This window comes from Pipra filicauda, unplaced genomic scaffold (genome assembly GCF_003945595.2).
Source record: "Pipra filicauda isolate LSUMZ 115617 unplaced genomic scaffold, ASM394559v2 scaffold607_size300211_pilon, whole genome shotgun sequence".
Taxonomy (NCBI): Eukaryota; Metazoa; Chordata; class Aves; order Passeriformes; family Pipridae; genus Pipra; species Pipra filicauda.
In genome coordinates this window covers 59,389-84,299 of record NW_024104762.1, presented here as the reverse complement: position 1 = coordinate 84,299, position 24,911 = coordinate 59,389, and the positions used below count along the sequence as shown (strand labels likewise).

The following is a 24,911-nucleotide window of genomic DNA, read 5'->3' as shown; positions in this document are numbered from 1 at the left end:
TGAAAGCTTAACAGAAAGTTTAAACATCCGCTTTGATGTAAAGAACTGTAAAAACTCCTTAAAAGTTACGTACCTAGGCCTCGCTGGCACCAGTGTTGGGAATAGTAGGGCTGGCACTGACCGTGGCAAGGAGGCGGCTACAAGGATTTGACCCTGAAACAAGTTTCCATACAGAGGGGTGAAAGTTCACAGGGTATTCTGTGAACCCTCATCTCTCGTGCCCCCCCGCTGGCCCCAGGAAGCAAGTCAAGCATTTCCATCCCACGGAGACTTGCTGCCTCGGACGCAGTTACCCCGGCACGGAGCGGCTCCAGCGCAGCGCGGGCGGGACGCGGGGATGGCGCTGCGGGCACGGCGAGGGCACGGCCGGGCTGCCTCGGGCTGGGCCTGCACGGGAACATGGCCCAGGGCTGGCCACGGCGCCGGCAGGGCCCTGCTCTCCCGGGAGCCAGGAGCCCTGAGTTCTGAGCAGCACCGGCCCCTGCCTTCCAAAGACTCGCCCAGGACTGATGGATCCCTCCTTTCCCAACAATCACAGCTCCTTGGTTTCCTGGCATCCACAGAGCCCTCATTTCTGGAGACTCACAGTTTACTGCTTGTCCAACACTCACAGATCCCTGGTTTCCCAGGACTGATGGATCCCTGGTTTCCCAACACTCACAGATCCTTGGTTTCCCAGGATTGATGGATCCCTGGTTTCCCAACACTCACAGATCCCTGGTTTCCCGGGACTGATGGATCCCTGGTTTCCCAACACTCAGAGGTCTCTGGTTTCCCAGGATTGATGGATTTCTGGTTTCCCAGGACCCACAAGTCTCTGCTTTCCCAGAAGTCACATGTCCCTGTTTTCCCAAAACTCACAGATCCCTGCTTTCCCAAGGCTCACAAGTCCCTGGTTTCCCAAGACTCACAGATCCCTGCTTTCCCAAGGCTCACAAGTCCCTGCTTTCCCAAGGCTCACAGATCCCTGCTTTCCCAAGGCTCACAGATCTCTGTTTTCCCAGGACTCACAGATCCCTGCTTTCCCAAGGCTCACAGATCCCTGCTTTCCCAAGGCTCACAGGTCCCTGCTTTCCCAAGGCTCACAGATCCCTGTTTTCCCAGGACTCTCAGGTCCCTGGTTCCCATTCGTAGGTAACAAACCCACAAGTGTTCCTGTTGCAGAGTCTGTTCTCCAGGGATTCCCAACACACCCCTGTGGGTGGGACAAGGATAACAAGGAGGAGCTGCTGCAGATTGTGGCAGGAATTGCCCAGTCCTTGCCCATCCCCAGGAAACCTTCTGGATCTGCACAGGATCCACGTGGGATGGAGGAGCAGAGCTCTGGCTGGGGCACAACAACCAGTCCCTCTGACACAGCACCCAGAGCCCTCCAGAGCCTCTTCCTGACTCCCAGTTCCCTCCTCCTCTCTTTTCCAGGAATGTCTCATAAGAGAAGGACACCCAGACACAAACCCAGCCTGGGACAGCCCAGCCCCGATCCCGGGTTTGCAGCTCCTTGGCAGTGCCAGAATTTGGGAAACCAGCCCCTGTTCCAGCAGCACCCCTGTGTGTTCAGTTCACAAAGGACACGGAGCAAGTCCTGCTGAGGTCACTGGAATGTCACACGGCTTCCCAACACACCTGGACAATGCCCTGGGCCAGGGGCCGGGGAAGGAGAGAACACAAGCAAAGTATCCTGTTCCCAGGGAAAAATCCAAGCCCTCAGTTCCTACCGAGGGAAAAGAGCCTGAACAGACTCCAGAAACTGGGAAGAAGAGGTTCTGAATTCCAGAGGGCAGTTTATTCCCAACAGCCCTTCGCTGGCTGAACTCAGGATCCTGGTGGGAAGTGCAGCAGGAGCTCTGTGCATCCTGCTGACCCCACGGAACAACAGGGAGTCCCACACTGATCACAACCACTATCAGTGATAATTATCAATAATCAATTCACTCCAGAACACACAAATACCTGTGCATCCCACTGACAGGCTAAAGGAAGGAATTCTGATTCCAGTGGGAAAGGAGCCAGGAGAAGCCCACTTGGATTCAGGTCAGTGAGGAAGGAAAGGTTTGCAGTGAGGAAAACTTCCTTCCCTCCTGATTCTGGTTTGGTTTTTTCTTTTAATAATAAAGTGATAATAATTTAATACTAATAAGTGATAATATAATAACAAACCTCTGATGGCCCCTGTACATTGTATTTTTTAATCATTTCATGACAGACCACTTCCCTCAGCCCATGATTTCACGAGTGAGGGGAAAACTAGTGCTGGGTTTGGAACTCATTTGAAACATAAAAAGGAACAGAAACGGTCACCAAAGCAGGGAAGCAAAATCCACATTTCTTTGCATGTTAAAAACCATCAAAGGCTGAGTGTCCCCAAGCTCCTGAGCTCTGGACCTTTGCAGATTCCAAACTAAGGAGGCTGGGATACAACCAACCCCCAGGTTTCTGAGCACTTGGTGACTGCTGCCAGAATTATCTGATTATTCACAAAGTCAGTTCTCTTTCCCTCACTAATCTCGATTTGAGGGAGCCTGCAGGACAATTTAATGCCTTTTTCCTCATGTTTTGACCTCTAAATTCCATGAAACCCCACTTCCATTCTGCCAGCACATGGAGACACCAAAGGGTCACATTCCTGTGTCAGCACTTTCTTTAAAGGGAAGGTAAAACCTGATTCCTTCTGAGGGTTTGGAGTGGTTTTAATTCACATTATCCCTGATTTTTCAGGTGATTCTTTGGAGCAAGAATAGGAAGCGAAACAAAGCCCTGAAGGCACAAGGTGGCAGCTCAGGTACAGCCCAGGGACTAAAGGTCACTTGACCTCCAAGACCTTCTTCGAGTTCCAGGAACAAGCAGCTCTTTGGAAAAACTTGTGCCAAGCTGCTGAATTTTCCGTTAAATCACAGAATATCCTGAGCTGGGAGAGACCCCAAAGGCTCATCCAGTCCAACTCCTGGCCCTGCCCAGGACACCCCAACAATCCCCCCCTGTCCCTGAGAGCGCTGTCCAAATGCTCCCAGAGCTCTGGATCAGGATCTGGAATGTTGCCAGGACCCTGAGGAGGGAATTGGGGGCTGGTCCTGACCTGGAAGATGCTCCAGCCCTTTCAGCACCAGCCACATTCCTTCCCTCACACCAGGGGGTGAATCCCTTGCTGGAGAATCCCAGCAAATGCCTCACAAATCCTGTAGTTCCCAAACTCCTGCAGGGTTTGTGCTGCACGACAGCAGGAGAATTCCAGCTGGAATAGCTGGAAAAAACCAGCAGTGAGAGGAGTGAGGAGGGAGCCAGTCCAATCCAACTCACATAGCATGGAATCAGGGAATGGTTTGGATTGGAAGGAGCTTTAAAGCCCACCCAGTGCCACCCCTGCCATGGGCAGGGACACCTTCCACCAGCCCAGGTGGCTCCAAGCCCCGTCCAACCTGGCCTTGGACACTTCCAGGGATCCAGGGGCAGCCACAGCTTCTCTGGGCAACCTGGGCCAGGGCCTCCCCACCCTCCCAGCCAGGAATTCCTCCAATATCCAGGATGTGATGAACACAGGGTTGATGTGCTCTGCCCTGTGCCCTCCTTTCCCACGGGAACACCAGGATTCCCTGAGTGTCCTGCCTGGAAGCTCAGCACTCCTGCCAGGGGGAACCACCAGACCAGCTCCACCTCCTCCCTCAGAGGAGTTCTGCTCTGCTGGGACTAGGAAGAATGGAAGGAAGGCTTGGAACTTTCCAGAAGCTGCTGCAGCCCACGGGGGAGCACAAGGGAGTGGCCCAGCAGGTCCCAGGGTCACCCTGTGTGCACAAACTGCCCCTGCGGAGCAAGTGCAGGCTCCAGAGGGAAGCTGATAAATCCAGGACCAAGTGTGAGTCTGGGAAAGGGGGAGTGAACAGACCTCAACAGAATTTGCTTGGAAAAAACAAAAAATATTCCCCCACTTGCTCTGACATTCCTTCAGCAGCTCGGTGTGTTTGGAAGAAAAAAGGGAATAAATAAAGGAAACCTTCAGAGAAACGAGTCATGTTTGTGAACTGATTACACTGATGGTGACCCACAGAAACAGAACCCACTTTTCCAAAGGGAAAGGTGACACTGTTCAGAACTGCTTTAGGATACAACACATCCAGCAATGTTTTCTCCCTTTATGGATCCTGCTCAGGACCCTCCCCACGAACACCAGGAATTAGGACAGGAGTTAGAAGATGAACCTCACTCCCACTTGGGGTCCCCCACTGATGCACCACGTTAACCACTGCAGGACCCCAGGCCCTCAAACACTGAGATCCAAACTGGAATTCCAGGCAGTCTGAGGACACATCACCTCTCCAGGCAGTAAATCCACCAAATGCAAAGTGAAGTCAGAGCTCAGCAAACAAATTCCCCAAGCCCTTCACTTCCTTCCCCCCCCGACACAGCTCTCCTGCTCCACCTCCCTGCTTTGTGGGGATCTCTGTCCCCCCAATGGTTAATCCTCTAATTATGCATTAAATGAGACCCCAATTAACTGGCTGACACGGCTCCACCTCTGCTGAAGGGCCACAACTCCTCCCCTGGCCACTGGACACAGCAAAGTCCCCAGGAAATGCCTCCAGGAATCAGCTCCAGTCAGAAATGGGCAATAATTTACAGCCACAACTCCACAGCCCTGCCAGCAGATAAAAAAAATGATAGAAACACAGAATATCCTGAGTTGGAAGTGACCCACCAGGATCAGAGTCCAACTCCTGGCCCTAGTGATGAAAACTATCTTTTTTTAATGTTAAAATGCTTTTTCTTAGGACAAAAAGGGAGCCCAAGCCTCAATCCTCAGTGCTACACTGATCAATTAATAATTGTTACACCACTTCAAGTGCCCAAATAACACACAACCGGGTGGTTTGCATTCGTGTCCCTGAGAAAGATAACATGGATTGAGAACCCCTTCCTGTGGAATCATCCTCAACCACAGGATGGGACTCCACCTGAAGGCTCCCACAGGCCCCACCACTCCTAAGAAACCCTGGGCACACCTGAGCACTCCTGGCTCTGCTGGATGTGGAACCTGGAAGAGCAGCAGTGCAGCAGGAGGAGGATTGGATTGGGTCCTGCCTTCTTCACCCACCAGCTCCTCCTGTTCCCAGAGCAGCCTCCTTTGTGCCCAATCCCAGGATGCTGCCTGGGGAGGACCCTGCCCTGCAAACCACAGCAGAGCTGCTGCTGCTCACCCCGAGTTCCAGATCCAACCCCACCTTCCAGCACACTCCTGCTCCTCAGGGAGCCGTGTCCACGAGCACAGAGCACACTCTGCTCCCATCTTCTCCCTAGGAAGTGTTTCACTGGGTTGTTTGGGGGTTTTTGTTGGGTTTTTTTGGGTGGTTGTTTGGGTTTGTTTAGCTGGGTTTTTTTAAAGCAGATCCCAGAGGGAGTTAAAGGCCCAGGAAAACACAGCTGCCCTTTGCATCCTGTCACTGAGGGCACAGAACCCCACAGAACCTCGAGCCAGGGGGAGGTTTGGGAAAGAGCTGATCAGAGCTGCTCCCTTCCCATGGCCCTGGGAGAGCCCCTCCAGGAGATGCAGAGGGAGAACCTCCCTCACACACCTGCTGATCCCTTTCCCAAACCTCTCATTTCCAGCCAGGAAAAGCTCCTTCCTCACCAGCACATCCCTGCTGGGTGTTCACAGTTCCAATTGTCTCCATCAAAGGCAACGTTTTGTTACAGCCTCAGATCAGCCTTTCTCATGTGCATCCTGCTTTAGCACGGACCAGATCCCCAAAGATTCCCACCTGGCCAGTGACTGGAATCTGAGCTCCCTGGCCCTCTGGACTGCTTGGCCATATGAAGTGGAAAAGCAAGGTAGTGAATCTTGGCAAAAACGCTTCTATTTTTGGATAATCCCAGGCTTTTGTGTTCGGTTTGCACCAACTTTTATGGAAAATTCCACTTCAGCCTCCTATGCAAGCTCCCAGCCTGGAAGGTGTCTGCCCACCAGCTGATCCAGCACAGACCCAGCTGCACCACCTGCCAGACTGAGCAGCACAGCTCGTTATTCCTTTGGCCTGAAAGGTGGACACTGCCAGCATTCCTCAGCTCTACTCCTCGTCAGAGCCCCAGCTCAGTGTTCACTGGCAAAGATGAAGCTTGAGGAATTCAATTCCTAAAGCACACGAGTGCAGGATGCACCACACCCCGAGAGCAGCCAGAGAGAACCTGAGCAAGAGGGGACTGTTTCACTGTACACACAAATAGTATCAGGGAGGTATTAACACATAACTGCAACTCCTGGTGTAATCCTCCAAATCTTTGGCTCCCAGAAAACCCTGGTGATCCAGACAGAGGCAGAGGAGCAATCAGAGAGAACCAAGGCAAACACAACGGCAGTTTGGGACTTGGTTCACTGAAGCTGATGCCAAAACTCACTGACTTCAACAAGATCAGGATCAAACCTTGCCTGAGCTGTCCCAATCCCAGTAAAGTAGTGATGGATCTGCCACTGCAGTGCCAGGACTGTGCTGGCAGTGCCAGGACGTGGATCACGGGGTGCCCACTGTCACACCCCTGAGTGACAGCGAAGGCTCTCGGCAGCGCTGAGCTCTGAGCTGACAGACACAGATTTAACCCAACCTGCTGCACTTGGCACATGCACGACCACAGGGCTTTAAGGCACATTTCTGGCACTTTGCAATACTTGCACTGCTTTTCAGACTGTGCAGGTGACACAGGGGTGTCTGGGAACTTCTACCTTTCGGATCCAGGCCTGGGGGCCGCTGTTGGTGAGCTCGTCGGAGGACAGGATCTGTGCCCCAGTGCTGCCCGTGAACTGGCCAGGGATGGAGTTGGACTGGGCCCAGGCATCAATCTGCAAAGGCAAAAGCACAGGAGAGACCAAAATAAATGTCTGCACCTTCTCCTCTGCCACTCTCCATTGTTCCTCAGCACTTTTCATGCTGATTCCTCATTCAGATTCAGTTGTGAGCAGGTGCTCCCAAAAGCTCCCAAAGTCTGAGTGGTCACCCTGAAGCCTGAGCTCCAAGTCTAGTGAGTTTATGGTCTCCTTATCCTCAAAATCCAGTGCTAGGAAGTGCATGGTTTCACGAGTTCCTTATCCCAAAATTCGGTGTCGGGAAGCGCAAACCAAGGCAGGACTTTACGAGCCCATCAACTGCTTCCCAAACGTGTTTGCTCAAACAGGCCAGAGCGATGAGCTGGGATGGAAGGTGAGCCCTGATTTCCCCCCAGCTGCTCAGCTGCTGCTGGCAGCCCCTGCCATACCTGCTCCTGTGCACGGTTCAACATGCACATGGCCTCCAGGTCGAAGGAGTTCTCATTGAGCCGTTTCTGGGCCACCGCCCGGTCGTTCATGGCCGTGGTGATGTCCACACACTGGGGAGAAAGAGAGCACTTGTGAAGATACATCAGAGCACAGCAGTGTCCACTGGGGCTGGGAAAAGCTGCTGGAGAATAAGAGCTGCCAATACTGCAAAGTGGTTTTACACAATCAACAGTTTGTCTGATAAAGAAACAGGCAAGGCGACAAAAATCCTGGGGCTGCTTAAATCCACACAGGGTGGGCTTTCCTAAGCAAATACAGACTCTAAGTGTAACATCACCTGTACACACTAAATATCCAACAAGTTGTTTTCTAAGAACTATTTTGGTCACAAAAAAATCTGCAGAGAAGCATTTTCTTGTTCAGTGGCATCTTCTTCACCAATAGAATTAAACAAGGGACAGGAGGAGAGGGAATGGCCTCCAGCTGTGCCAGGGGAGGCTCAGGTGGGACAGGAGGAGGAATTTCCTGCTGGAAAGGGTGGTCAGGCCTTGGCAGGGGCTGCCCAGGGAGGTTTGGAGTGCCCAGCCCTGGAGGTGTCCCAGGAAGGCCTGGCCGTGGCACTCAGTGCTCTGGGCTGGGGGACAAGGTGGGGATGGGGCACAGGGGGATCCATGGGCTGGGAGGGCTTTTCCAACCTCAGGGATCCTGGGATTCTGTAAAACCAGGCTGGGAGCTCATAGAATTCATTGTTCTGGAAAGAGTTCTTTCCATCTGTGCTGCTGAACTACAATAAAATTTAAAGAAAAGTAAATCTGAAACTGTTGTGGAGTCCCCTGGCCGAGAACACAGAGGGTATGAAGGAGCTCACTGCAAACCTCCCCTCTGTGGGGTGAAAACATAACCAACTGTGGCTGGAGTACAGCTCTTGTCTAAAATCCTTGTGCCCTGCTCCTCAGAGGATGTGCATTTTATGGATCTTTCTGTCTGGAAAGGAGAAAGGGAAGGAATGGAATTTCCTTGGAGCTGTGACAGACACTGGCAGGGCTGGGACTGTTTGAGGCACAGGAGAAACCCAACAGTCAGAGCAGCAGTTGGCACACACACCTCGAGGGGAAGGGGCATTTTAACTTCATTTTAATTGGCTCTATAAAACCCTTTTCTCTCCTTTGTTAGTCACCATCTCACACACTGTACAAAGCAGGAGAGACTCGTTTAGGATTGACTCAGCTGAACCAAACAAACACAGTTAATCCACACCCCCCGGCCCAGGAACCAGGTCAAGAATTAACTAAATACTGAAAAGCACTCAGAGACAGACATGGGTTCTACAACTGCATCAAACACAAGGATTGGTTCTGGGCTCTGTTAAATCTGACTGAAGATGTGGGATTTTCTGTTGGAGTTCAGGACAAAGGGGTCTCTGTGGTGAAGATCATTGCTGGAGCACCTGGCACTGACCAAGACAGGGTTCAAATCCCCCAAGTCCCAATGTCCCTGGACTGACATCAGTGCTTATTTACTGTCACACAGAGCACAACCAAGGCACAAGAGCAATCAAAATATTATCTCAAATCCCCTCACACGTTAAAATGCCTGTTTGAAACACACACTGGCTGAGTCAATAAATTTCCCTCACATGCTCAAGTAATTCTTCAATTTTCTATTTGTGGAATGGGTTCAGGAGATAGATAAGAGTTCTTCTACTCACCAAAAGCTTCAATCCAGCAATACACCCAGGCATGGGAGCAGCCCAGGAAAGCAGCCTGGCACCACTGCCATGCCAAACCTGGGTGTTAGTGCTTTACCAGACTGGGGCTCTCAGCACATCCCCCGGGCACTCAACTCCCAACACTTCCCAAAAGGCCAGGCACCAGCGTGGGGACCAGCAGGGCTTTGTGCTGTGCCAACACACTCCATGGCAGCTTTGGATCTCGAGCAAAAATATAAATCTCTGCTTGAAGTATGAGAAGTTGTTATTATTGGGTCAAGGCAAACGGTGGCAGTGCAGTATCGTCCCCCAGAGCTCTGCCTGGCCAAGCCTCATCTTCCTCACCTTCCCCACCAATCACAAACCCTGGAGCAGGAAGGATGTGGCTGGCAGGGGACAGCAGGTTTTTCACCTGCTCTGGAGGTTCCCTGAGTGCATTTCCTGCCTTTTTACATCCCCTGAGCACCTCTGCCCAAGGCACCTGGGATGCTCCACCCTGGAATCCAACACTCAGCTCCACACTTCCCAGCACAGCTCCTTCCTCACAGGTTCCTCTGCCTCCTACAGACATGCTGAGCCTCCAGATCACTCCAGACCTTTTCCTCCATCTCCTGCCACCACAAACAACTATGCTAAGAGCCCACAAGGGTTATTAACCAAGCTGTGATACACTGGCAGGCTCATTTCAGACTAATGCAGTAACTAAAACCAGAGCAATGACACCAGATGGGTGGTTTGTCACGTCAGTCCAGACTCATATCACAACTGTCACAATATTTCAGAATTAGGAACAATGAACAGGGGGAAATTACACGGGAAACTTTTTAAGGATCCAAGCACACTCCCCCAGGCAAGGAGCTGATCTGCCTCATGTTGCTCAAAGGGAGCCATTTCCACCTCAGAGTCCCCATAAACATTTTAAAAAATCGGGCAGAGAAGCAACTCTGTTACCTGTCAGACTCCCTGGAGGAACACACAGGAATTCTGCTACTGTTTGCCACTTAAGCCTTGCCAAACCCAAGAGATGGGACACTCTGAGCTAACGCCCCCTGAAATCACCCTTAACACAAACCAAGTTAAGGTAAATGCAAATAAAAATATTTATTTACAAATATAAAAGCAGACAACATAGTTACAGGCATTTATAAACATACACAGGACAGAAAGGAAAGTTGTGGTTCACATATTTCCTCCAGTGAAACCGGGAATGACCTTCTGCACAAACATCTCAGGGTTTGCCTCACTAGTGGTGCCTGAGAGCCCAAACTGAGGGAACAAGGAATCGGGTGCCTGACCATCAAATTCCCAGGTATCCCATAAAAAGGTTGGGGAAGTTACACTCTCTGGGCTTTTGGTGCTGTAAAACACCCAGAAGAAAACTCCTTCCGTGCTTCAATTGTGCAGTACCAGAAAGTTCTTGAAAAACAAAACACACCAAGTGAAGAGATGGTTTTGTCAGAAACGGATGGAAGGGTTTTGGTTTTGGCTTTGGAGGGGGTGAGAACGAGGCTTCAAGTGCAGTGAGGTAACAGCAACTTAAAGAAATTAACATCTGTCTTAAATATTTAATTTACTTAATTACAAAACCCCCACAAAATGTTCTCTGGAAGAAATTTCAAGGGGAAAAACATTTGCTCTGTATTTTTTTGTTTATTATCCACACAATTAGATTGTCCTTTGGAAGGTCAAGTGCAAAACAGCCATGTGAGCAAACCTGCCTGGAAAGCTGGAAAATCAATAAACACATCCCGAGGAGATGGTGGTTTTAAAAGCACTTACAATTTTCAATGGATTACATTCCAGTGTGATGTTGTTACTCTAAGATCAGTGGGACAATTTAAGTAGCATTACATACATTACTGTCAAAGTCTCCAGGTGTTAATTAACCTCTGCAGGAAACTCAACAAGGAACTTTTTTTATCTCTTCCAGCTAAAGTTTCAATTCCCTGGAGCCCAAGGAGTCCCAGCTGACCAAAGGCCAGGGGTGGGACAGGCTGCTCCCAGCTCTGCCCCCGGGAGCATCCCAGATGCAGAGCTCACATCCCCAGCTCACTCAGCTCTTAGGTCCCACCTTTTTAAGTGCCTTTTTCGTTTTCCCAGACTGCAATTTGGTCCCAGAGTGCCCAGGTAATGGTTTTGGCTTTCTGATGTGATAGGCTCTCCTTGCCTTGCTTACCTCAATGGCTGGTTTGGGGAACACATCGTCCTTGCCGTCGTCTTTGCCGCCCTTGTCAACGGGAACCCACTCTCCATAGACACTGTCTGCCTCCTTCTTCCTGTGCTGGGACCCGGAGGACACAGGGAACTCCTTGGACAGGCTGACCTGGTTTTTTGGTTGGGGGGGTGGTGCTGGTTTTATGCTGGGAGTCTGAAAGGCAGAAAATGGCAGAAAGTTCAGACCTGCAAACACACAGGACTCCCACAGTGATTCCCTGCAAACACTCGGGGTTCAGCTGCCACAGAACTCTCACCCTTCTTATTATAGAACAATGAGCTACAATAATTATAATAAATCAACCCACACGTGAGCAACAAATTGCACTGTAAGAGAAGATGAGAAATCACTGAAACCAACTTCAGTGGCCCCAAACCTCCCAACTCTCCCTCTCCCAGCTGAGCCTGGCACAAAGAGAACAACCCTCATCTGCCACACAGGTATTTGGTAGGGAAAGCTCCAAGGGAAAAGTCCTGGGCAGCCAAAACACTGGCTGTGATCAAAAGCTTTGCAAGACCAGACTGAGCACTTCTCAGCATCTGGCTTTCCCATTTTGGGTTATTTTTCAGAGCAGCAGGAATTTCCAAGCACATTCCATCTACAGCCTTGTTTTCCTCAGACACTGTTGGCAATTCCTGAAGAACCTGCACAGATCTCTGCCAGGTTCCCTCCCAAGAGGCAAACACAGGTGGCAATGTGGGATAATATTGGATAAACTCCCAGGAATATGGATGGGAATAGCTGTCAGACTGGAATGGAGAAAGAACAACACTAAAAGGGTCAAAAATGTGGCTGACAGGCAGAGCAACCCATCACCACCACAGAACATTCCTCTCCAGAGCCTGGAAGAATTCCAAAGTTTCTTGAGTTTCACTGTACCCCTTTCTAACAGTACTATAGAAAATCTCTTTCTGCCTTACACATGTAAATATGTATTACTGCTTATTTTGTGCACACCACAAAATACATGTATTTATACACAAGAATAGGAATGTTATTTCTAATATAATAATCTAATGTTATTCCTATTTTCACTGAGCCTACTAAATACTTTTCTAGTGCTTTATACCCTGCAAAACCAGAACAGACTTTCATGGGCACAAAAAAAAAAAAAACCACCAAAACTAAAACTGGAAAAAAACCCACCACCTAAAAAAACCCCAAAAATCAACAAACCAAGAGAAGTTAAACAAAGCTAATCGATGCTTCAAAGCATTTCAGTCCCAGATGCACTTCAACAAACACTCCCCATTTCACCAAGATTATCAATTTAACCTTGGTGAATCTGGGAGCGTTTCTTTAAACTGACAGAGAAACACTCCCCATTTCACCAAGATCATCACCCCCTGCCGTATTTCTGTAAAAGAACTTGCATTATTTAAAAAGAACCACGGCTTAAAGCGCTGAAAAGTCAAGCAGTACTCACACTTAAATTGAAGAAGATAGGTTTGGGCTCGCTGAGCTTGAAAGGATGGTTGTAGAAAGGCCGCTCCTCCTCCTCCTCGTCCGACACGTGGGGTTTGTTCACGATCACGTCGTCTGTGCTCTGGGCAATCTTCTTGCATTTCTGAAAAGGGAATGTCAGCTCTGACTAAACCTGCACTTTGCACCCAAACACACAAAGAACATTTCTACCAAAAAACATGGTGTTCTTTTCTGAAGACAAGAAAACCTTTCAGCGAGGGCACCAATAGATGGACTTGGGATGTGCCACACAAATTATCCAACACCAGGCACTCACTGGGTGCTGACTCGGGACCTCGTCAGGAGCCACAGCTTCCAGATTCCTTCTGGAATATTGTGGGGTTGGCCAGGGATGCAGGACACCCTCATATCACTGAATACAGAACACAGAGGTGCTATGGGGATACCACAGTCAAATTGGGGAAACCTCCACAGGAGGAAACAAAAAAGAGAGGAAAAAAAGGACAAAAGACAAAAAGAGTTTCCAGAAAGGCCGTAATTTTGTGATTCTTTCCTGATTTCCCAGCACCTGGACTGTTTCTGCGGCCAATTTTGATTCAGTAGAAGAGAAACATCATCCAGCAGATTCCCAGAGTTGTAAGGTAAAGGAGGGGCAAGTTTGGGGCTTCCAGATCAGCACAAACTACTTTGGATCTTGGTCAGGGGACGTGAAAAACACTCCAGGTGTGAGCACAGGGCACCTGCACCACCCCAGCTTTGGACTGTCCCTCTGCTGCCCCCGGCCCAGGGACAGTCCAAAGTCCAGTTCTCAGCACTTGGACATTGCCTCATCTCAGATGTTATTTCCAGAACTGTCACGCTGATGATGCAACTAAAAAAAAAAACCACATAAAAGCACTTCTGTATTCCAAATTCTCTCCAGTTTCTGGGAGAAGTGTCCAAGGTCAGGTTGGACGGGGCTTGGAGCAACCTGGGCTGGTGGAAGGTGTCCCTGCCCATGGCAGGGGGTGGCACTGGGTGGGCTTTGAGGTCCCTTCCAACCCAAATCATCCCACGATTTCAAAACAACACCACAACCAAAAACTGGAAGTGAAAGCTTTGGGTTTCATGAACAGGAGTGCAGGGACAGACACCAATTTGTACCAAATGAGAACAGAATCAGAACTAAAAAAAAAAAAAGGCAAAATAATTGATTTCATGCATTTCCACGGAATTAAAAACGTCAGTTTTAATGGCTCAAAACAGACTTGTGTCCAGAATAAGGGCTCAAAAGAGTGGTGAGGCCTTGGCAGGGGCTGCCCAGGGAGGTTTGGAGTGCCCAGCCCTGGAGGTGTCCCAGGAAGGCCTGGCCGTGGCACTCAGTGCTCTGGGCTGGGGGACAAGGTGGGGATGGGGCACAGGGGGATCCATGGGCTGGGAGGGCTTTTCCAACCTGGACAATTCTGTGATTCCAAACCCAAAGCAGCTCCCACGTGACCCGAGCACACAGTGCCACGGTGCCCACACTCCCCCAAAGCCCAGCTTGGTTACGCTCAGGTTCAGCCAGTGCTGCTGCTCTCCCTCACCTCCGTGAGCTCCTTCAGGGTGTCCCGGGAGGATTTCTGGTTGGCTTTGTCGTCCTTCTTCTGGGACAGCAGAGGCATCAGGCTGGGGGGCAGGGGCACCCCGGACTTCGCACACATGGCGGCCGCGTTGGCTTTGGCGATTTCCAGGAGCTGGGCCTTGTCTGAAGAGAGGCATTTTGGTAAAGGAGAGTGAGTATTGTATACAGGTTCTTCTTTTAATAATAAAGAAGCGTTTCTGGCAAACTGAACGAGATTTTACCCACACCATGCTTTTATTATGTTCTGTGGAAATCACTGCTTGTGTAAAACACAATTACGTGCAAAACTGTTAATAAAACAGTAATTTGCTCTATTAGGGAGTCCTGTGGCCCTGGCAGGGAAACAGGGCATGGAAATAAATTAAGCCTCCTGCCAGTTTGCAAATAAATGAGTTACCACCTTCTGGTACTGGCAGGCTCCCAGGGCAACTCTGAGGCAGGACTAGGAGGATCAGAAACTCCAGTCCACCACAGGAGGCTCCTCACACACTGTACAAGAGCTCGGCCCCAAATTCAAACCTTCTTTCTCCTTCTGTAACTCACTACCCCAGGAAACCCCATGGCCTCTCTTCCCCCAAGCACAGAGAAAAATGCAGCTCATTAGGAGTTTTTCTCTGCTGAGTCTGGGATTATTTTCAGAAACAAGTCTCCCTTTCCTAGAAGTTCTTACCATGGGAAAGAGGCAAGACAGAGTCCTGGGAACAGCCAGCAACAGAGCTTGGGACTCTCCTGTTGGCACCTAACTGACCTTTCAGGTCCAACTTGTTCTCAGGAAAACGAGAAATTCCCAAGTTTCTTACGTCTAATTACTTGGCCTTCACCAACTCTTACTCTGCACAGAGCTCCTCAAGGCTGCTGCACACCACCTTTGCACACAAGCTCCAGAGCCCAGGTACAACCTGCTGCAAGGACACTTCCATCCAAATGGAGAGCGGCGATTCCGCTCCAACGTGGAAGTTCCTACTGGAAGTCACTGCCTAAAACTAACGCGCAGAATGACTTCCAAGGAATTCCTTCTGAACACTGCAGGGACGTGTTAAAGCCGGGCCGTGCAGACTGACCCACCCTCGCCCATCCCGGAGCTACCGAAAATGAGCCCTCACTCACCCAGGTCTGTGAGACGTTTCGGGGACCTGCTGGAGAACTCGGAGGACCTGGAGCGGCGGCGATCGGGCGACCTGCTGTACCGCCTTCGCCCTGAAGACCTCGACCGCCGCAGCCGGATCGGGGACCTGCTGGAGCTCCGTCTCCTCCCTCGGGATCTCGATCTCCTCTGCCGAAGAGGCGTCCGACTCCTGCTCCGTAATCGGAGCGATATCCTACGATCTCTGGAATCCGATCTCCTCCTCCTTCTCTCGGTAGATCTGGATCTATTTCTCTGAGACCTCTTGCGCCTGTCCCTGGATAAGGAGCGTCGCCTTCGGGATGCTGACCGCGACCTGCTCCTCCTCCTGTGCCTTGACCGGGACAAGGAGCTGGACCGGGAGCGGCGGTTGGATTTGGATCGCGAAGCTCTTCTCCGTGTCGCTGACCTGGAGCGATTCCGCCTGGAGCGAGAGTCTGTGTCGTATCTCTTGGATCTGCGCTGAGAGGACCTGGAGCGCCTGCTCCTGGACCTCCGAGAAGACTCTTTGTCCGCTGCCTTCTCCACGGATTTGGACTGACTCCTCTGGCGAGCGGTGGACCTGGAGCGCCGACGCCGGGACCTCCGGGTGGACTCCTTGTCTGCTGTCTTCTCCACGGATGTGGACTGGCTCCTTTGGCGAGCGGTGGACCTGGAGCGTCTCCGTCGGTACCTCCGGGTGGTCTCTTTGTCCGCCGCTTTCTCAACGGATGTGGATCGGCTCTTCTGGAGGGCGGGAGACTGTGAGCGCCTGCTGACAGATCTCTGGGGAGACTCTTTGTCGGACGCTTTATCAACAGATTTGGATCTAGATTTCTCACGTTCAGAAGACTCGGAACGTCTACTTTCAGGGACAAAGGAAGAGTCCTGTTCCTCCGACTGCTCCAGAGGCATGGAATCCTGCTTATCTTCATCTGCCAAAGAGGGCTCCGCATCCTCACCCTCCTCTTCCCCGCTGGAAGACTCTGACTCATGCTCCTCTGATGACGTGGAGTCTCTTTGTTCAGCTGTCAAGGAGGGCTCCGCATCATCTCCTTCTTCTTCCCCAGTGGTAGACCTGGACTCAGCCCCATCGGGGGATGCAGAACGTCTGTGCTCAGCTGTCAAAGAGGGCTCCACATCCTCTGCTTCTTCACCAGCGTCAGACCTTGACTCCTGCTCGTCCGACGACGTGGAATCTCTTCGCTCAGCTGCCGAGGAGGGCTCCACGTCCTCTGCATCCTCTCCAGCAGTAGATCTCGACTCATGTTCATCTGAAGATGTGGAGTGCCTACGTTCAGCTGTCAAAGAGAGCTCCTGATCCTCTGCTTCTTCGCCTACAGATGACCTCGACTCACGTCCGTCAGGAGACACAGAACGTCTGTGTTCAGCTGTCAAATCCTCTGTTTCTTCACCAGCTGTGGACTCACGGTCATCAGAAGACGTGGAGTGTCTACGTTCAGCCGTCACAGAGGCCTCCCCATCTTCCCCATCCTCCCCAGCAGTGGACCTCGACTCGTGCTCATCAGAGGATATGGAGTCTCTTCGTTCAGCTGTCAAGGAGGGTTCTGCATCCTCTGCCTCTTCCCCAGTGGTTGACCTTGACTCGCGCTCATCAGAAGACACGGAGCATCTACGTTCTGTTGTCAAAGGCTGCTCCAGATCCTCTGCTTCTTCACCCGCGCTTGACTCCTGCTCTTCAGGGGAGGTGGAACGTCTCTCCACATCATCCATTTCTTCATCTATGGCAGATTTCCGGTCGTGGCCCTCGGGGGACACAGACCGCCTGTGTTCAGAAGTCAAAGAGGACTCCAGACCCTCTTCCTCCATGGGAGATTTCAGCTCATGACCCTCCTGATAGGAGGATGTGGAATATCTACGTTCAGAACTCAAAGAGGGCTCCAGATCCCCAGTTTCTTCTCCAGGGCCTGATCTCACACTGTAGCCATCCGGAGACACAGAGCGCTCACCTTCAGGCAGTAAAGAAGGCATTGCGTGGTCCCCTTTCTCAACAGGGATGGATTTCAAATCCCTGTCATCGGGGGACATGGAGGCTCTGTCATTCAGTGCCAAAGGTTCAAGGTCATCTGCTTTTCCAACACTGGTGAATCTCAACTCCTGCTCATCGGGAGATGCTCCATGTTCATTGTCAGGTGCTGGAGAAAGCTCCTGCCCAGCTGCTTTCTGAAGAGGGGGGAACCTCACCTCCTGGCTCTCGAAAAACAAATGGTCACGTTCAGACGCCAAAGCAGAATCCGGACCCTCTGCTCTCTCAGCGTGAGTTACTCGTGGCTCGCACTCCTCGGGGGACAGAGCATGTTCGTTTTCAGATGTCACAGAAGGTTCCTTGGCCTCTATTCTTTCAGCTGGGCTGGACTGCAGCTCCTGACCTTCAGGGGACATGGGACACTCACCCTCAGACAAAGACAACTCCTGCACCTCTGTTTTTCCAACAGCTGCAGGCTGCAACTCCCGGCTGTCGGTGGATATTGAACTTTCACTTTCAGATTCCTCCCCTTCTTCTTTCTCAACGGGACTGGATCTCAAATCTCGCCTTTCAGGGGAGGCATCGTACTCGTTTTCAGACAGCAGAGAACACTCCTGCACCTCTGGTGTCTCATTGTAAGCGTGGAGCAGCTCCAGCCCCCCGGGAGATGCAGTGTAGCAGCTGTCTGGGATGGGGGAGGGCTCCTGCACTGCTGTGTTCCCAGCGAGGCCAGGCTGTAAACCCTGGCCCTGAGGGAAGATGGAATATTCACTGCCAGGTGGCAGAGAAGGCTCCTGCACCTCTTTTTCAGCTGGGCTGGCCATCACCTCCTGGCCCTGAGGAGACACCCCAGGCAGCACAGAACACTCCTGCCCCTCTGGTTTTGCAGCCAGGGAAGATGGCAACGTGTGATGTTCAGCAGCCACAGCATAGTCACTGTCGGGTACCACGGCAGCCTCCTGCACCTCTGCCCTTTCAGGAGAGCTGGACCTCAACTCCTGGTGCAGCCAGGACACAGTGCATTCGCTGTCAGAGCCCAGGGCAGGCTCTTCCATCTGGGCCTTCTCGGCAGAGGGTGCCTGCAGCTCCTGGCTCTCGGCAGACACCAAACTTCTCTCCTCAGCCATCTGGTAAAGCTTCCGCAGCTCCGTCTTCTCCGCAGGGGTTGATGTCAGCTCTGGGCCATCGAGCCCTATCGTGTGTTCATTGTCGGACACTCCAGAAAGCTCCTCTACCTCAGCTCTTCCAAAAGGGGTGGATGTCACCTCGTGACCATCGGAGGCAACTGAACATCTGCCTTCCTGCACCTGTATTTCATCGTGGGCAGACCCCAGCCTGTAGCTGTCAGGGGAAGCGAGGACTTTCAGTTCAGATGAATTCAGCACCTCCACTTTTTCAGCAGGGACAGGTCTCAGTTCATGATTATCGGGCAACAGGACAACCCCCTCTTCTGATGGCAGAGCAGTCCCTGGGGGCTGCAGTTTTTCAGGTGTGCTCACTGATTCACCATCAGCAGACACAGAGAACCCACCTTCCAGCGAGAGAGAAGACTTATGGATCTCCACTTTATCAACTGCAGCAGATGCCAGTTTATAGCCTTCGGGGAACACAGAGCACCTGAGCTCAGACGCCACTGACAGTTCTGCACCTTCTGTGCTCTCAAAAGAATTGTACTTTGCTTTGTGGCCATCGTGGCACACGGAAATCCCACTCTTGGAGAGCACCAAAGATCCTGCACCGTCTATTTTTCCAGCAGGCAGGTATCTCGACTCGTGCATTTCTGAAGATCTGGAGCAATCAACCTCAAGGACTTGGGGAAGTGTTGGGCCATCTAAACCTTTGTCAACAGATGATCTGGACTCATGAACTTTAAAAGAGGACACTGAAACAAGGTCATCAGAGATCTCAACAGAACCACACACAGACGTGAGGGAAACATCTGCAGCCTTGACTTTTTCAACAGATAAATATCTTTGTTCGTTTCCATCCGGGGACTTGAAGGACTCGCCTACAGACAACGAAGGCTGGTCTACTGGTGCAGCAAAGCAGGATCCTGATCCATGTCCATCAGGAGACATGAAGTATCCACTGTCAGAAGCCAGAGAAGGCTCCTGGCCATCAGGGATTGCAGGGTGGGTCCCTTCAGGTGCCAGGGAAGGCCTCTGAGCTTCCACTGCTCCGGGGCTGGCAGCAAGCTGGGAGGATCCATGTTCAGGTCCTTGCAGAAACTGGGGGAGCTCTGTTTGCTCACCAGGGATATGTCGCGAGTCAGGACCATCAGACGAGTTGGAGAGTGTGCCTTCGGGTGGCACAGAAGAGCCCTGAACTTCCACGCTTCCAGAGGATGAAGAGATAGTCTTGTAGTCACTTAGAAGTGACGGAGGAAGCTCTGGACCTTCTACTTCTCTGAGAGGGGCAGTTCTGGATACATCTCCGTGGGATGTGGAGAGATGGAATTCTGCTGCTGAAGAAGTTTCTACATCTCTCCTTTTTTCAACAGATGAGGATCTTGACTTGGGTGTGGAATATGGAAGTTCAGGTAGCGGTGAAGACTCCAGAGCCTCTGCTTTTTCAGTTGATCCATTTTCAGACATCATGGAAAGCTCTGAATCCTGTGTTTTTTCCACAGACGTGGATCTCAGTTCCTGGTTGTCTGGGGTTTTGGAGGTATCCATTTCAGACATGGCAGAAGACTGCAGATCTCCGGTTTTTTCAACAGACGAGGAACTTCCTTCAAGGTTATCAGACGTTTTGGAAAATTCACTTCCATACGATGGTGGAAGCTCTGGGCCATTTATTCCTTGCTCGGACAAAGACATTGACATGGGACCATTGGAAGATTTGCCTTCGCTTCCAACAGAAGACTCAGGAACATTTTCAAGACCTTTGGTTGACTCCTGAAGTTCAGATGACTCTGCATGTTTGCTGGACTTTGCTGACAACTTATTCTCTCTTTTTTCTACAGATTTGGACCTTGACTTGACGCTGTCAGAAGACTTGGAACGTTTCCGTTTGGATTTTTTTGAAGATTCCTTGCGCTTTTTTTCAACAGACCTGGACCTGGACTTGTAACGTTCGGAAGATTTTGAGCGGCGACGCTTGGATTTACGTGAGGACTCCTTCTTTTTTTCCACCGATTTGGATCTCGACTTGTACCGGTCCGAGGACTTGGAGCGCTGACGTTTAGATTTCCGCGACGATTGCTTCCGATCTCTCTTTTCTACTGACCTGGATCTAGACTTGTAGCGGTCCGAGGACTTGGAGCGTTGTCGTTTCGACCTCCGCACAGACGCCTTCCGACCTCTTTTCTCTACAGACCGTGACCTGGATTTTGATCGATCAGAGGAACCAGACCGATGCCTGAACCTCCAGGAATATTCTTTGCCGCCTCCCTTTTCTGAAGACCTGGATCTAGATTTTGAACGGTCAGAGGACCTGGAATGTCTGCGGCGGGATCTCCAGGACGACAATCTCTTCTCCACTGACCGGGATTTAGACCTGTAGCGGTCAGAAGACCGGGAGCGTCTGCGCCCAGACCTGCGAGAGGACAGTCTCTTTTCCACTGACCTGGACTTGGATCTGTAGCGGTCGGAGGACCTGGAACGTCTGCGCCCAGACCTTCTGGAAGACAGTCGCTTCTCCACGGACCTGGACTTGGACCTGTAGCGGTCAGAGGACCTGGAACGTCTGCGCCCGGATCTCCGAGAGGACAGTCGCTTCTCCACTGACCTGGACTTGGATCTGTAGCGGTCAGAAGACCTGGAACGTCTGCGCCCGGACCTTCGGGAGGACAATCGCTTCTCCACGGACCTGGACTTGGATCTGTAGCGGTCAGAGGACCTGGAACGTCTGCGTCTGGACCTCCGGGAGGACAGTCGCTTCTCCGCGGACCTGGATTTAGATCTATAGTGGTCAGAGGACCTGGAACGTCTCCGCCTGGACCTCCCAGAGGACAGTCTCTTTTCTGCTGATCTGGATTTAGACCTGTAACGGTCAGACGACCTGGAACGTCTGCGCCTGGACCTCCGCGACGATACTCTTCTCTCCCTCTTCTCCACAGACCGGGATCTGGATTTGGAATGCTTTTTTCTGGACACCGAGTAGTTTCTGCTCCTGGAACGGGCTCTTTTAGAGGTCAAGCGCCTGGAAGTAGAGCGCGACCTTGATTTCTTCTTCCGCTTCCTAGACCTGGACTGAGACTTGGAGCGGCTCCTTTTCTGCTTCTTTGAATCATGTTTTTTCTCACTGCTTCTATGGCTGCTTTTCTCAACCACGTTCTCCAGTCTCATGAGAGTCTCCTTCATTCGTGCTGCCACATCAGGTTGCACATCAGATGTTTCTGAATCTCTTTTCTCCGAGTCTTCTTCTGGAGTTGCTTCTTTGACATCCTCAGTCTCTGGAATGACTTCTGCCTGGGCTGCTTCTGCTTCAGTCTCAGGTACTGGAGCTGCTTCCAAATCTTTTGTCTCTGCCTCCAACCCCACGGCTGCTGCATCTTTCAGCTCTACATCAGCCTGGGGAGTTGCTTCTGAATCTTGTGTTCCTACCACAGGAGTCACTGTGGAGTCTTTTTCCTCTGCAGCATGTGAAGAACTAAAAACTGTTTCTGCAATAGGCTCAGATGGTCGAGTCTGCTCTGCATCTTCCTTCTCAATCAGCATATCCTCCACCTGTTGACCCTGCACTCCTTCTGCATATTGTACCTCTGCTGTCACTGTGTGTTCCTGTGTTGTTTCCAGACCCTTCACATCCCCTGGTTTTGGAACTGCTTCAGAAGACTTCAGTCCAGCAGCACCCAAGATTTCTGGAGCCTCTTCTGAACTCTTCCATTCTGCAGCAGGTTTTACTTCTAGAACTCCCTGCAGCTCTTCTGGCTTTTCCGTGTGCAAAGATTCTGGAACAGCTGCTGAAGCATCATCCACAGCTACCTCAAGCTCTCCACCTGTTCCAGAACCTTTCACCTCTACTGTTGGAGACTCTTTCATGCTCTCCAACCAACTCACTTCTCCAGCTTCTGGTGCTGGCCCCAAATATTTTGCTTTCTCCATTTCTGAGGGCTCATTTCTTTGCATGCTGGTCCTTGTTCCAAGTAGATATTCTACAGCAGGTCCCTGAGTTTGCACATCTGTCAATTCTGTCACATTGTTTTCTTCCACTCTGGGCAAAGACTCCAGTACTGCTGTTGAACGACCTACTATTTGTTCCTGAACAGGTTTTGAACTGGTTTCTAAAGCTTGCACAGGTTCTAGGACTGCTTCTCTGCTCCTTGCCTCGGCTTTGCTTGGATCTTCTGGAGCAAGTTCAGAATCCCTTCTCTCCCCATGCACCTCGATTTGTGAGGTTCTGGTGTGTGCCATGACCTGAGTCTGCGAAGTGACGGAACTCTGTGTTTGGTTTGCACTGAGAGGTTCTCTCTCTGCTGTGGTTTGCCAGGGCATCACTCCTGACAATGCCTCTCTAACTGGTTCCACGCTCTCACATGCAACCACAGGTTCAGGAGTCCTTCCTGAGGCAAGTCCTGGACTTGCAACAGCCCCACAATGCACGGCTTGTTCTGAAGCTTTCACACCTTCCCCTTGCAAGGACAGTGAAGCTGCTGTGAAAGCCACTGGTCTCAGGACTCCTCCCAGACCTTGCACATCTTCCTTCTGCAAAGACGGGGCAGGTGCCAAACCTCTCACGTTGGACTCACCCTCAGGTCTCGGCAATGAAGTACCTTCTGAGCCTCTTGCTTGTGGACTTCTAAGCCCCTCTGCCACGTGGAGCTGTGGAGCTGTTTGCTGGACCAAGGTCTGTCCAAGGGCTGTGGGTTCCGCAGCTGCTCTTCCCCCTTCTGGCTCCGCAGCCGCGCTGGCCCCTGTGGGTGCTGCTGGCAGCGCGGGCCCCGCGGCTCTGTCCACACCCCTCGCTTCTGGGAAGACTCCACGCTGCAGGAACGCTCCTGCTGCCCCCAGCACTGCTGCAGGAGCTGTGGGACCTTCCACGTTTTTGCTTTGCAGACTCTCAGGAGCTGTAACACCCACAGGTTCCACGGTTGTTTCCGAAGCTTTCACATTTTCCATAGCTGGTTCAATATCCTTCATTTTTGTGGTGGCTCCTGCTCCTGGGGGTGTTTTGGCACTTTGTATTTCCACTGGGGCCAAAGGGCTGGCTGCAGATAATTTAAAAGGATGTTGCAAAGGTACATTTGCTCTCAAGACACTTGAACTCCCCATGGGGAGCGTCATGCTCAAATTCCCAGCTATAACCGAGGGCTGCTGGGCTGGCTCCAAAGTTCTGCTCACACCCCCCAGTTCCAAAGATCTCTGCACACTTTGCACATTTCCCATATGCACACATTTTTCCGTTGCTTCTGGAATTTTCTGTACTTGTCCAGCCACAGCCACGTGAGCTACTGTCACAGCACTGGGATCTGCCCAATTTGCAGATGTAGGAATTGCTGTCCCACCACTTGCCAAGGACACCGACTCCGAAGCTGTTCCTAAGTCCTGTGCTCCCCTCTGAGACACTGATTGCAGAGATGCTTCCGAGTAAGGCAACACCTCCATGGCCTCGGGCTCGAGAGCTGCATCCAAAGCTTTTACCTCCCCAGTGCCTGGAGATTTCAGAGCAACTTCTGAACCTCTCAGTGCTTCTACTGAATCTTTCTGAAACTCAGACTTACTGGCAATTCCAGATGGGATGCTGGACCAAGCATCGTTTCCAGTATCAACAACACTGGCATTAATAGCTACAGGATAAATATTTCCGTGGGACTGCTGAATTTGTTCTTCACTAGTGCAAATCATGCTGTGAGCTATACTGGTATTTTCTGGGATATTAGACTGGTTGCTTTCTAAATTAAATGGAGGATTTGTTGCACACAAAGTCCCCTCCCCACTTCCAAGGTTTTCTGCAGATTGCTGGGAATCAGTTACTGAATGAGAAACAAGTCCTAAAGCTTGATTATCAAGCCCCTCACTCGCTGTTGGGCACAGCTGTGGCTGCAGGTGCCCAGCCAGGCTGGGCTCTCCCACCCCTCCCTGCTGGACATTCACTTGGGAGCCGGATTTCTCCAGGAGCAGGTGAGGAGCCGGCGGCACGACCGCGGCTTCTCCGGGATGTGCACCCAGCTTGGCTTCCTTTGGCTGCTTTTTATGCTTTTTCTCTTTCTTCCTCTTCTTCTTCTTTTTCTTCTTCTTCTTGCTTTTGTGCTTCTTGTTCTTCTTTGCTTTTTTCCTAGGAATTTCATCTTCTCCAGTGGAGCTTCTTTTTGTAGACTGAGTACTATTTTTCACAGTATTTTTGTCTACATCTAGAAAAAATGATATTTTCCTTGTAAGCATTTTTAAGACTGCATTTTAAAAATTCCTTTAGACTATCGATGAAGAACATGGGCAGAAGTACAAAACAATTACACTTGCAAACCCTGCCTGACCCGCTGAGCCACCACACACCAACAGCACACGCTCCTTTTCCAGGGCTTCTCTCTTCCCCTCAGGGGTCACTTCAACTAAACACAATTAATTCCTCTTTCAAAAAACTACCCAAATCTTCTTGTTCAACAACACAGGTCCAGTGGGAACAGGGTTCTTTCCAAGAAGTATCACAGAATGGTCAGGGTTGGGAGGGACCTTAAGGCCCACCCAGTGCCACTC

At 51.1% G+C, this 24,911-nt stretch overlaps 1 protein-coding gene across 3 annotated transcripts in view; it reads right to left on the bottom strand.

The window, feature by feature from the left end:
- Positions 1-24,911, bottom strand: part of SON (SON DNA and RNA binding protein) — a 37,747-nt gene that overhangs the window by 6,000 nt on the left and 6,836 nt on the right. For 2 of the 3 annotated variants that reach the window (XM_027713421.2, XM_027713420.2), the window contains exons 3-8: positions 15,293-24,568; positions 14,148-14,308; positions 12,584-12,724; positions 11,119-11,310; positions 7,234-7,344; positions 6,704-6,820 (exon numbers count right to left, since the gene is read on the bottom strand). In XM_027713421.2, the coding sequence (XP_027569222.2) occupies positions 6,704-6,820; positions 7,234-7,344; positions 11,119-11,310; positions 12,584-12,724; positions 14,148-14,308; positions 15,293-24,568 (9,998 nt within the window). Of the gene's footprint in view, positions 1-73; positions 154-6,703; positions 6,821-7,233; positions 7,345-11,118; positions 11,311-12,583; positions 12,725-14,147; positions 14,309-15,292; positions 24,569-24,911 lie in introns of all 3 variants that reach the window. The other variant, XM_039388086.1, reaches the window with a different exon arrangement.